Source organism: Myxine glutinosa, chromosome 7, assembly GCF_964187855.1.
Source record: "Myxine glutinosa chromosome 7, kmMyxGlut1.1, whole genome shotgun sequence".
In the NCBI taxonomy this organism is placed as follows: domain Eukaryota; kingdom Metazoa; phylum Chordata; class Myxini; order Myxiniformes; family Myxinidae; genus Myxine; species Myxine glutinosa.
In genome coordinates this window covers 39868360-39882294 of record NC_136267.1, presented here as the reverse complement: position 1 = coordinate 39882294, position 13935 = coordinate 39868360, and the positions used below count along the sequence as shown (strand labels likewise).

General features: G+C 45.1%; 1 protein-coding gene across 11 annotated transcripts in view; it reads right to left on the bottom strand.

Annotated features, from left to right (window-relative positions):
- Positions 1-1163: 1163 nt before the first annotated feature.
- The window catches only part of LOC137431148 (S-adenosyl-L-methionine-dependent tRNA 4-demethylwyosine synthase TYW1), a 34970-nt gene continuing 22198 nt past the window's right edge, over positions 1164-13935 (bottom strand). For 5 of the 11 annotated variants that reach the window (XM_068122144.2, XM_068122143.2, XM_068122142.2 and 2 more), the window contains exons 6-16: positions 10677-10973; positions 10319-10438; positions 8643-8775; positions 8103-8155; positions 7078-7196; positions 6721-6830; positions 6177-6354; positions 5222-5357; positions 4689-4799; positions 3858-4025; positions 1164-1940 (exon numbers count right to left, since the gene is read on the bottom strand). In XM_068122144.2, coding sequence (XP_067978245.2) covers positions 1719-1940; positions 3858-4025; positions 4689-4799; positions 5222-5357; positions 6177-6354; positions 6721-6830; positions 7078-7196; positions 8103-8155; positions 8643-8775; positions 10319-10438; positions 10677-10973 — 1647 coding nt within the window. In that variant the 3' untranslated portion in view covers positions 1164-1718. The remainder of the gene's footprint in view (positions 1941-3857; positions 4026-4688; positions 4800-5221; positions 5358-6176; positions 6355-6720; positions 6831-7077; positions 7197-8102; positions 8156-8642; positions 8776-10318; positions 10439-10676; positions 10974-13935) is intronic. The other 6 variants (XM_078781535.1, XM_078781536.1, XM_078781537.1 and 3 more) reach the window with 2 other exon arrangements.

Genomic DNA, 13935 nt, shown 5'->3' with positions numbered 1-13935 from the left:
GTTATTCTGCGCTCGCGAGGCGAGAAGGTTAAGCGATCGTTGCGTGCAAACGTGTGGCGTACGTACGTGTCTGCATTTTAAAAATTCATTACCCTGCGCTCACGAAGCGAAAAGCGGGGTTAAGCATTCACGTACGTACGTGTGCCGTGCCGTACTTGTCTGCATTTCAGTAAAGTGGGTGCTGGATTTGCATTTTAAAAATTCATTTTCTCGCCAACCGTTGGTCCGATTGACACGATATTTTCACCATAGGAGCGCCTCCTCCTGGAGAATATTTTCGTGATTATGACGTCATAGGTTACGTGGTGCAGGCGCCATCTTGGAAAAACTTCGCACCTCTATCTCCGAAACCACTGAATGGAAAATATTTGAAGCATGGTTCAGTCAAGTGAAACCTCGATCTTCACGAGATCTCGAAGTTCACGAGCCTCAATCTTGCATTTAAAAAAAAAAAAGTACTCCCCAAGCAGAATAAGTTATGTTAATGATGTCATCGGTGCCTTCATTATGACGTCATAATTTGATAAGTGCAGCACCTCCGATCAGTCTGAAATTTTTACTTTCTGTGCAACTGCTGGACACTTTACCATTTGAGTGCCTCCTATAGATTTTTACGGCCTAGCCCATTGGTGCCTTATGTCATGATTCGACAGGGACAACACTTAGTCTGATTAATTTGAAATTTTTTGTGAGATCCATTCAACAATTATATTAGAGAATATTAATTTATGATGTAATCGCTCATGGGATCTGGCCTTAATTCAAGCTCCGATATTGGATCAAAGAAAAAAAAAACCCCCCTTCAAAAACAGAGGAGTTGGCACCAAGTTGATTGCGTGGATAAGTATTCTCTGAATACCATCTAGGATTCTAGTGCGTAGGGTGGATTCCATCAGTCCCAGCACTTGGCAAATGTTCACTGCTCCTATTGCCCGATCACTTGTAATTTCACCTTCATTGGTCCCCTACCGGTTTCTTGTGGGTTTTCAGACCTTTTTCCATACCCTTTGACATATTCAAATGAAACCTGGTACATGGTTTTATTATAAGTTACAGAACAAGTTCGAGTTTCAGGGTGTTTGGTCAATTTTTCAGTCTTACCCTTTTTGGATTTAGAAAATACCACCGGTAGGGGACTTGGGATCGGGAAATTACCACACGTATTGCAAAAGCAACTCTAGCTTTTATTTTTGTTTCATACATATTTGTTTGATTGTTAAAAACAGTCCAACAGTATTCGATTCTCGGTCTTTTATCCTGAAAACCAGCAACCCTTTGGTCTCGAAAGTTCCTGGATTTATGGTTTACCTATACTATTCACTCGAACTTTACATCAGTACTCTGCATTTGGGTATCGGTTTACATCTCATGCAATAGAAGGGCATCATAGTCAAACAGGATTAAAACCTTGCAGATGCAGCCCTGCTCTACGAAATGTCAAGAAAATCCATGAACGTGCATCAAACTCCATTTGCTGTCATCAATCCAGAAAAACTGGAACAAGTGATGCACAAAACCAGCTAACAACTGTACAAATGAACTGAAAAAGCACCGAAGTCTAAAAACATGGACATTCGGCAGTATTCGGCATCCTGTGAACAATCATCATCTGGTGCACCATCCAATCATTCGTATTTTTGTGGCCCACGTGCAAGCTTTGGCTCATTCGCTTCTTTATGGCCCACGTGCAAGTTTGGCACCAATGCAGTTTTTTTTTTTTAGCAACCGGAAATGTCTTTGGGTTTGCCATGGCGGAGGTGCCGCGTCTCCACAGGATCAAAGCCCTGCTCATTCGAGCCAAAAAGGGCCCAGGCCGGCGTTGGTGCTGCGTAGTCCTCTGCAGAGAATGTCCTCGATCCACCGCTCGACTTGTACTCTTGGTAGAGCTCGTGGAAACGGTCGTAGTCGATCCAAGTCCACCAAACGCCGTCTCGCTTGAACTGTGCAACATATAAAGGAGGGTCGTTAACTCGGGAGTCGATTGGTCAATATGAACTGTAAAATAAGGGTGGTTCATATTTTGTTCAGATCGGCTCATATATCACGTGATTAAGTAATTAAGTAATACCCCCATTAATTCACCCCAGATCCACTTTTTTGAAATTCTGACTTCTTTCCTGGAAGTTCTGGCAGTGTCCATGTGTTTTATACCTCTCCTACCCCCCCCCCCCACCCCCTTCCCATGCCTCCTCCCCCAAGCCCTCTCCCTCCCACAGATCTCCCAATGTCCCTGTTCTCTACTGTCGTACTTGTGTGCTTCCCCCTCTCTCCCTATCTTGTCTCCCGCTCCCCTTATCATATTGTTGCAGTTCTGTGTTTTTGCAATAAAGGTTAATTTTCCCCTCATAGTTAATCACACTACAACATGTAGCCTCGTTTAAGCTCAATTATTTATTAGTACATGTAAGCGTAGACCTTTCCTATTTGTAGTTTTGCGTTGAGTTTATGCCGCCTCGATGCTTTGGCTTTGGCGCGAAATGCCACGAGGCAGGCCTGGACACGTCGATCAAGGGCGAAGGAAGGCGGGGAAGGAGTGACGGTAAGCACGAGCCACCAATCAGGGCTCGAGGGGAGTGGCTTATCACTGCGGCAAAGGGTCTGGTTTTGGAACATTCGATACGGGCCAGGGCGGAACCATATAACCCTGTGCCCGAAGCCCCCACCTGGAGTTCTCAGTTCTGAGGAGAGCTGCGCTGAACAGGTGAGAGTTTTTGAGGAGGACCTGCGCTGAGTGATGAGCTTGAGTTATCAGTTTGAAGCGCTGTGTTGAATTGAGTTACAAGTTAAATGCTCGGTTGAGCTTGAGGCGGATCCTCTGTTGAGTTACGAGGGTGACAGCGCGCCGTTATATAAATCGCGCTGTGAGGGACCGCCGTGCCGGGCGAGAGACACGAATATCTTCCAGCCTGCCTTTGTTTGTGATACGTGCCACAAGAATCCCTCCCGCCTGCCTGCCTGCCTGCCTGCCTTCGTCGAGGGACGTGCTTTGACCGCAGAGGGCCACGCCGGGTGAGCTGTTCCTGAACGACAAAGCCGGCGCGTCCAGCGCATGAACATTCCTTCCTTCATTCCCCCTGTGAGTGTGAACGGGCCCATTGTCTGGGGAATATGCTAAGACTGCTTAAGTGCCTGCTCTGTGTCTCTTCGCCTTGTATAGCTGTAAATAGACCTGTGTTCTTCCTTCTATTTGATCGTTCCCGTCATTTCCATCTATTGACTAAGCGTGGTACGAATTATATCGCTCTAATCGGGTTCCAATAATAAAGTAACTGCACGGACCACGTGGTACGCCATCCGCTCGGACATACTCAAATCACGCGTGGTTCGTGCGAGACTTCATCCCCGCTTCCGCGGCGGCGTAGGTACTTAGGTACGTGCGAGAATTGTCCCGAAACCCTGTCCTGCGTCTACCCGGGAGTGGCGACTCGAGTGTCGCGGTTGCGACGCCCCAAGAAGAACAAGGGGCTTAATCTCCCCTTGGTAAGGGAACGGGGGTCGCGCGAAACCGTAACAATATGTTTTATGTGTCAGTTTGTCTTTTTGTGATTAATGTTCACTCTTACATGAGCCTCGATCTTGTATACGAAGAAAAGAAAAAAAGTATATCAAGATTGCCATATTGAGCAGCTAATCCTCAAAAAAAAGCATGCCTGATGTTTGTTGCAAATTTTAAAAAATTTGTTGCCACTCTGGTCTTGCTTTGCTTGTTAGCACATGCATTAAAGCAGGAAACACATGACGGTATTGGTAACTTATATCCGTAAAGACAAATCGTCTCAAATGAATCCACATGCATTCTACCTTTTAAACGAAGGTTCAGGTCAAACATGAACTTCAATGAATGCGGTGGTACTTACACGCGTGTGCGCAAGCAGCAGGCAGTTGGAGTGTGCATGCTCACAGACAATTTCATAGTTGGGAATCAAGTCGGCCAGATGAGTCACAAAAGCCACCACCTCCTCATGCCAGGGCACATTGGCCATGGTGAGGCTGTTGGCACCACCCTCGCCGCAATAGGTCACACCCTGCAATAGATCGCACAAAACCGGAACTCATCCTCTTTTTTTCCACTCGTGGAGGCATTTGAGGTCGCAGGGTGCCAATGGAGACCAGTACACCACATGTTTGAACTAGAACGCCACTCAGTAGAGTGCATACTCCCGCCGTGGGTCAAGTTAGAATATTACGTTTTGTTTAACATCCCCTCTCCCCAAAACAATAAATGAAAAAGAAAGTAGGCCCTAACTGTCAGAGAATTAATTTTGATATATCTCCGAATTAGAGGAGAAAAACATCATTTAAGAATAAGAATAAAAGCTTTAATGCAGTAAAACAGAAAAAATCATTCCCAAAAAAATTCCTGGATCCAGAATAATATCCTGAGCTTCACCAAAAACTAATCAATTCTTCCTTATCCCAAGGGCAATCATCCCACCAACTTTCATCCAAATCCGTTCAGAACTTTTCCAGATATCTTGTTCACGAACATACGAACACACACACACACACACGGAAGGACACGATCGAATGCATTACTCCCTGGCGAGAGTAATAACTGACGAAGCTCCTGGCGGTCGTACCACCTTTCATTACAGTGACGACGTATTCTGGACAATTCATTTGGGATGCGTGTATGATGGCCTGTCAAAGCATTCCTGCACTGTGCACGGCGGTATGGTCCAACTTACCTTCACTTCGATGAAGTCTGGCCGCCCGAGTGTTACCAGCTCTGCATAGGCCTGGATCTCGTCCACGTTCCAGGCTTTCACGAGGGTCAGTCGATACACCGTCCGTTGGCCCTGTGCACGATTCAAAATCAAGATTTGTATTTAAGTTTCCTATTTACAACTGCCTAATTGACAGAAAGGGGAAGGAGGCATTACGTCCCAACGATTGCACGTTACCAAGTGAAGATGTCAACTGATGATGAAAGTGAAGATGATGCGAATTTTTAAGGATGGTATCTCATGTTCATAAAGAGGGAGATGATTGTAGAGGTGGGTAAGCAATTAATTTATAGGGCTTACACCATACTGAATAAATCATCAATCTGTTTGAAAATAACTTTCAATAAATCTTTATCAGGAATCTTTCCGGCCATCAGGATTTTCCCAAATACTTAAATATTTGCATCGGCTACAGCTTCCTACTGCTCTTTCTGAAAGAGCGTAACCCTCTCAAATGCCTTGGAAAGAGAGCAGCATTATTACAGGTAACTTACCTTTTCGGAAAGAGCTTGCAGACTCCCAAGGAAACGAGACCAGAAGTCCTTGAAGAGAGGCCGATCAATACGTTTCAAGCTCCGCTCTGAGCTGGCATCCACGCTTACATATAGCTGGGTCACTGGCTCAAGGTTCCTGCATGGGTTTGGAGGCAAGGAGTGACAAATTGGCTCCGGTCTGGCAGAGGAGTCCTTCTATTTTTTTTTTTCAGAGTACCAACTGTGTTGAGTCTATGGTACAAGGGAATTGATATATTAAGTAAGTGGAACAAGTGTGATGGGCCAAATGTCATGTCTTGAGTTTCCTTGTATTGCCTCCCAGTCTTTCTGTCTTCTATCGACTCCTCTCCGGCCTTGCTCCCCCAGCTCTCTCTGGGCTCTGTCCCCCAAATATTCCTACAGGTTGCACAAGATCTGCCAGCAACCCTCTTATGGTTAAACTGCCAAAATCAAGACTCTCTATTCACCTTCGCTCTTTCATTCCTTTTTACTCCTGCCTCTGGAACAAACTCCCTCACTCTCTACAATCCCACTCCTCCCTCCAGGTCTTTAAAACAGCTGTTCACCACCATCTCTTATCTTCCCCCATCCAAAACCTCGATCTTTTCTACCCCCGCTAATTGCACCCCAGATCCACTTTTTTGAAATTCCAACTTCTTTCCTGGAAGTCCTGGCGGTGTCCATGTGTTTTATACTTGTCCCACCTCCCCCCCCCCCCCCCACCCCAAATTTCCAGGCCCCCTCCCCCCAAGCCCTCCCGATGTCCTTGTTCTCTACTGTTGTACTTGTGTGCTTCCCTCTTTCTCCCCATCTTGTCTACCACTCCCTTTATCATATGTTTTATGTGTCAGTTTGTTTTTATGTGATTTAAAGTTCACTCTTACACAAGCCTCGATCTTGTATACAAAAAAAAAAAAATTCTTTAAATGAAAAGCAACAGGGATCACACACTCACCGGATTTCAGCGGGAAATTGGGCATTTGTGACGAGGAACGAGGATATCCTATGGGAATGCAGAAGCCGCACCAGGGTGTTTATTTCGGGATACATGATGGGTTCGCCGACCAGCGACAGTGCGCAGTGCCGCACAGTGAAGGCCTCTTCATAACGAGCATTTTGAACGCCTGGAACTCCTGGAGCATCATCACAAGGAGGGAGCATAAAATGAGGGAGGAAATTTTTATCTAAGTGACAATGCAGACAAAGCAATCAGCGAAATGTTTGACTACTAATTATATCATCTGCGGAAAATAGCCACATACAGATAATACTTGTGGAAATGAATTAGCATATATTAGCAAACTGAGCAGGGACAATCAAACTCGTGCTCATACACCACCTTGACATGCTACTGCTAAACGAAGTAGCAGAACAATTTAGGTTAAATCGTAAAAGTTTCGGACAAGTTACAATAGTAGCAATGAACAGGGATGTGGGGTCTAGTTGGTCCCTAAAACAGAACCATCAGCCATGACGGTGCACAGCGAGCTTCATCTTACCCTTGAATTGTCTGATCATGTCGTAGTGGTTCTGCAAGGCCCCTTGCACAATGCTTTCTGGATCATCCTGTTTCCATCGCCACTCTGTTCCGACTGGGTTTGTGTGGTGCCTTCAAAAACCACCACCAAAAAGAATGTGCTTAATGGTTCCGTGCACCATGCAACCCACTTTCACTCGTCCTCCATGTCCTGGTTGTCTCATAATTTTACGTCATCATAAAATTGTGAGGATGCGTGCCTGAAATCCCAAAGCTGTTGGTTCACAAAAAGCTACCGTGCAATACCACCAAGCACTGCTCACATCCCACGAAATTTTTTTTAATAGGTTCCCAGAATTCCTGTATCTGCCGTACACACCTCCAGCAGAACACACACTTGTTGGCGCAGGCCAGGCTCGGCGTTGCCTCCATGCATCGATGGCTTTCAATGCCATAGAACGTGTGCTTGTAGCATCCGCCACGACCTCGAAGCATAGACTGTCAAAGATTTGAGACGGAAAAATTGGAAAAATTGGATTGGAAAAAAACAATACATGACAAGATTGGAGACATTAAAAGTAAACTAGATGGGAAGTCGATGGCGGGTCATCACAAATACCCACGCTTCCCACCTAAAACAAGGTCGAAAGATGGCAAAAGGTTCCACCAGGAATGACCCAATATCAAATTTTGAGTAAAACCTTTTTTTGACCCCCGTGACCCTAATTCCCCAACCCCTGGGGGCATTACACGGGTCAAATCCAGAAAACCTTTACATATTTCAAGCATCCCCCAATAGAACCACCTTTAGAGGCCATTTTCCCCCCGCAGAGCAGGGGTTGGCCTTTTTTGGGCACCTTGGTCCCCTTTTTTGAAGCAATGTTTTGTGGCCGGATGCCCTTCCTGCCGCCAACCCTGTTAGTCGCCTTTTGCGACACACAAGGAATTATCAGTGAACTGGTACTCAATTTGCCGACCTCGGAAGGATGACAGGCTGAGTCAACCCACCTGGCGTTAATTCAGCGATCGACCAGGATTCAAACCCAGGATCCTCGGATCCCAAGCCAGCACCCTAACCGCTAAGCCAACACCGGCACCCTAACCCCCAATGTTGATTGTATATACAAATTTTCATTTCAAAACGTGCCCGTAATTGCATTTTTTGGTTTTTGACCCTGACCCAAGAAAGCCGGCCCAGAAATGATACTGCTCTGGCACCTTCTTTCCATGGGGTGATCATAACTACCAAGCAGGTGAATTTCTGCACAAGTATTTAGCAGGAGATAGCGGGGCAGACAGAGCCGATTGCAAGCTCCCCCATGCCCCCCCCCCCCCTCCAGTTTTTTTCAAGAAGCGTGGGGATAATAAAAACGACGACAGGCTCGCGCATGAGCAGTCACACACCTTTGTCCATCTGCACAGCTTCACGGCAGAGTGGCTCCCAACAAGGCGGTAACCTGGTCAATCGTGGGACACGATCAAACTGTTTAATCAAAACCTTTAGAGGAGGTACACAATCAAAATCAATAATCTCCCAAGTATGAGAGTAACATACCTACTAAGCTTTGAACATACTTCCCCACCTCCTACTACCCACCCTTTCCCTGATGTAGTCAGTACCCAGCACTCCCAAGCAAAATAGGATGGTTGTCAAAGCAAGCGAGCACAGCCAGCATTGTGGTGTTTATGGCTGCATCAAAAAAGATTCAAAAGAAGCAACAGCAGCTGTACATTTATTAAACGTGCGCTCGGGCAAGCACTTCCGCTTCGTATCTATCAGATGTGAATTGACGTCCAACGCAGGTGGATGTTTAACATGCCGATTAAAGTGTTATCAAACAAACCATCACATTTATGGAATAGGAATACACCGAGCAAATTTGAATAGACTGGGCCGCGGTTCAAATGGTTTGCAGTGTAGTTGGCCGGCGATGGACTTGTTACCTTGTTTAGTGAGAGATTGAGACAGTGCTGGAGTAATCATTTCCCTAAGCTCCTTGGCTTTCACCGCATCCGCTTCCATCCTTTTGGAAGTATTCAGCATTTTCCTGGGACTGAGAACATTGCCCTTTACATCCTGCGAAGGGAGACAGGCAAACGGCATCCATTTTCTGATAGAAAACTAGAACGACTCTTCGACGTCACGACATCGACCTATACGCCTCCGCCCACATTTTTAAATCATTACAATAATTGTACCAAGTTTGATTTAAATCCATTCAGCTGTTCTCAAGTTATCACATTTCTACCTGACATGACCTCTGACCTTTGACGCCAATTTGATTCATACAGCTGCATGAAGAAGTAAATGTATATTATTTGCCGGATGTCGGGCGCCCCTTTATGTGAACTTTTCTAGAGCATTACTTGGTTCCTCCTAAGAACACAAGGGTAGTCCAGCATGCACACAATATTTTTTTGAATGTCCCTTCTTTTCTATTGTTCGACATTTTCTACAAGCTATGGAATGTCCCTTCTTTTCTCTACTTTGCCACATGGTACATACCCTTATATAAAGGGGCCTTTTCTATGCCCCTGGCATTTTTCACAAGATACATTTTAAATACAAACAAAATGCATTTGTTCATCGTACAAGACTTTATTCAAGACGACATAAAATACTTTTAAAAGTAAGAAGAAAAAAATTATTCAACCCAGATGGGACTTGAACCTACACTGCCCAGATTGGGAACCTGATGCCTTATCCATTACGCCATTAAGCCAGCACATTAGATATGGATAATAACATTTTGAAGAGTTATAAAGTATGTATATATTTTTACATATTTATTTATGTGTATATATTTATATATATTTAATTTTAAACCAAAAACTATAGCATTTACGTGGAATTTGTTTTGAAAGCCATTAACTATACCTTTTGGCTGATGTATATTCCAAGTTTCAGCTAATTTCAATGTATAGTCCTTGAGATATGAGCGCCAACACATTTTGGGCAGATGGACGGACGGACGGACGGACAGACGGAGAGACGGACAGACACCAACATGATTTTGAGGGTTTTCTAAATATAACTCAAGAATGCACAAACGGACATTGCTGAAATTTGGAACATATTACCTCAACGAATGTTGTATCGTGTTGACCGTTGACGATATTCTTTGTCAATATCGTATCGAGCCTATAACGGAGATATCGCCCAGCCCTATCTGCCATATACGCAAACATCACACGTAGTTGACTCCCAAGTTCAAGAAACATAGTCCCAGGTTCATTGAAAATAAAAATAAAACCAAATATTCAGTTTCCAACACCAGATGGCCCTCTCAAAATGCCAAAATCAAAACAATTTGGGGAAAATTGACAATTTGAGCTTTTGAAGAAAATGAGCTTTTAACATCACAAGAGCAGGTGGAGGATCAAGTAGTAATTGAAAATATGGATTAATGCGAGGCAGAACCTACAAAGCCGATCGTGAAACCTCCTTCAGACAAAGATGTGCGGTGTGGAGTCAGGCGAGTTGACCGATTTTGGAAAGTTTAATTATTTTTTTTCTTTTGAAGAATAGAAGTTGGAAGCAAACAAATCGCTTTGATAAAAGGTGTTTACATCCATAAAATTGGTGATAATTTACATCAGCATTCAATAACAAGGCTCACCTTGCTATTTTGCATATCTTTCATGATGATGCCAAGATCTTCCACATCAACGAGACTCTCCAAATCACCGTCAGTATCTCCCTCATCCTCCTCACTCGTCGTCTCATATTCGTAGGAACCCTGACACAAGGCCAAAGGGTAAACAAGGTAAATGGTGAGGACAAAATGAGTTTATAAAGCAACATCTCTCATTGTATAACGAGTTCCATATCCAAGCTTAACTCTTACATTTTCCTTGCTTTGCTATATTTATTCAGGTTCCCTTATAATTGTATCAAAGATGTTATTATTAACGTTGTTACTAAAAACAAATAACGATTGAATCGACTGGAAAGCAAAGCACATTTTCTCATCGTACCTCGTCACTCCCCGAATGGCTGCCGTGACCTGAGCTCTCTTTCTGATCCTTTCGTCTTTCTTGACCTTTGGACAATTTATTTGTACAACAATGGCTGTGCTCTTCTGGCTCCACCCCTTTCCCATCTTTCGGAGAGATCAGCTGACCTAGTCGTCGACGCACCTGCTGAAGCCAAGCCGCAAAATCCGCCTCGGCGCTGCCATGCCGGCTTTGCGCCGAGTTCTTGTCGGTCTCACCTCTTGGCATGAGCCTTCGTGCGCCCAGATGCCAGAGCCATTTGTCCACATTCCTGGCAACCTGGTAACAGCATAATGCGAAACCAAAATAAATAAAGTAGAAAAATGGAATTCTATTTTTGCTCAACATTCTCACCATCACTGGTTGACTACAAAATATTTATATACATTTCAGAATCAGATTTTTTTTTTAAACAACAACAAACAAGTATTACTCAAATCCTTCTCCTACTAGTATTAATTTGCAATTGAACAGCTGAGTGCAAGAAGTACTGAAGTCACATTTTTGGTCAAAGTGAGTGAGAACCAGGAACTCCATCGACAGTACAGTAACAATCCATGTCTGTAATAACTAGGTTATTTCTCAGGAAAAAAACAAACTCAGAGTGGGTCCGGGTGTGTGTGTGTGTGTGTGTGTGTGTGTGTGTGTGTGTGTGTGTGTGTGTGTGTGTGTGTGTGTGTGTGTGTGTGTTGTGTTCGGCCGTGTTGTTGTGTGTGTCCGGCCGTGTTGTGTTGTGTGTGTGTGTGTACATACGACCTTTAACATTTGATTGAAACATCTAACAAGCAACCCGAATCATACGGACGAAATTTGGTACGATGCATCAGAACAGTAGTCTTGGGGTTGTGCTCCCCATCCGAATCCACCCATTTAGCGGGTGTTAAAGGGGGGGCTTTGCCCCAAATATTGGTATTTCATTCCAAAATCTTATTCGAAACCGACAACCAGATCCAGACCAAACTGGCCATGTGGCATCATGACCAGGCCCTAACCTTAAGTTTTGCTCCCCAGCACCATATCTTCCCTGGAAAGGGGGCCATGGGCTCCCTCCCCTAATCCATCATATTCACTAAAACATATTTTCCTCACAAACTACATGACCGACATGGACCAAATTTGGTACGATACATCAGAACAGTAATGTCTCATGGAGTTGTGCGCTCCCCATCCAGATGCACCCCCTATACGAGGCTGCAAAAGGGGGGTTTCGCCTCAAAATCAGGTAATTTATTTTAAAATCTTCTCAGAAACCATGGGGGAAATAACCATCAGTCCCCCACAAGGCCATTTCTTTTTGCATTGAGTTATTTTGCGATTCAAGTACTTCTTCCACTTGGGTCTTCAATTGGTCACTGGGTTTGGCACCAATACAAATTTTTATTACATATACCATTTTTTAATACTGTTACGGATCCGGGGGACGGCACTCCCGTTAGCAAGGGGCATTAATCCCCTTGTCCTGTTAAGCTGGCCGTCTACGCCGGTCCTGGAGCTATTAAGTCACTTCCGGTCAGTGCTGAATTATGGTAGTAGGCCAATTATTCCTATGACCTAATTACCAGCGCCTTCCGGTAAGCGAGGAAATGAGCCATTCCCGAACCGCGGATAAGATGGAAGATTGCCGAGCGGTTTAGCAATCCGCAGCTCGAGCCATTAACAAAGGACTAACCCGACTCCGAACGTTGGCCGAATCGTGCCACAGGTACTCAATGGGAAGAAGGGACGAAAGCGACCGGATGAGAGGAAAACCCAAAGAATAAGAAGGAACAGGTGTAATTTATTAATTATATACAAAACCAAAACCAAAAAAAAAAAAAAAAAACACCTTTAGAGGCCATTTTTCCCCACAAAGCGGGGGTTGGCCTTTTTCGGGAACCGTGGTTGTTGTTGTTTTTCGGTCCCCTTTTTGAAGCAATGTTTTACGGCCGGATGCCCTTCCTGACGCCAACCCTTTTTGCCGCCTTTAACGACAAACAGGGAATTACCAGTGAACTGGTACTCAATTAGCCGACCTCGAAGGATGACAGGCTGAGTCAACCCCCCTGGCGTTAATTCAGCGATCTACTGGGATTCGAACCCAGGATCCTAGGATCCTAAGCCGGCACCCTAGCCGCTACACCAACACCAGCCGGCACTACACCAACAAAACCAAAACCAAAGAAGAACAAAAAGGGAATGTACAGCAAAGAAGAAGAAGATACACAGGGCAAGCCTTAAAACAGTCTTATATTATACCCCAGGACAAAACAAACAGACTCACATGACAGGGAATGGCAGGAAGGAATGGCTGGAAGGAATGGCTGGAAGGAGGAGAAGGTCCAGGCAGACGGTAGGCGTCGAGGTCCGGCTCCCGGAGTCGACTCGTGTCGTGGCGGGAAAACCCTGGCAGGCAGCGAGCATGTATCGTGGACCGCGAGCGGACGTTGCATATATCGGGGAAACTGGGATACGGCGTACGTAATATGTGGCTCGTGCCAACGCTCTCTCTCTCTCTCTCTCTCTCTCTCTCTCTCTCTCTCTCTCTCTCTCTCTCTCTCTCTCTCTCTTGAACAAGGTTCGTATCATCAACGGTCCCCTGCGCAGTCCGTTACCATCAGCAGTTCGTGGCGCACTCCCAGCTCCTTCTCACCTCATCTGTACCTTCTCACTCGTCTGCTCAAGCAGTCCCTCGCAGCCGCTTTTATTGTCCGTGTAGAAATCAAGCCGCCGGCTCCGATGACATGCCTACCGGCCGGCTCACCTCGGCGCTGGTTGGCCGGCAAGGGCTCGCTGGCTCCACCTCTGATGGTGAGTCGACGTGCCACACCTTGTTCTTGTGGTTCCGCCCCCTTCTTCCTCGGCTTGAGACCGCGTGCGTAATGGCGGCTTGGTGCCAGCAAACAGCTCAAGGCAAACAGCAGCGAACGCTATCCTACTGTTACTGCCTTTTGACGAGCAGGAGATGACTGGGAAAATTGAAAGGGGCCTATCTTATTTGATTAATGCAACGCAGACTCAACTATTGGGAACAGATCCTTAACTGAAATACATAATGATGAAATAACTACAGAGAGGTCCTATGGTTCTCTACGTGTTGTACATGGACTAACTAGGGTGCGATCTTTAATAAAGCCAATTGATGGGGATATTTACAGGGGATCATTTATAAGGGAAACATTTACTAAAATTTACTAGTGAAGGTTCTAAAAACCGTAACAATACACATTTTAATATGCTACATATATCGAACAAAGTGTCAAAC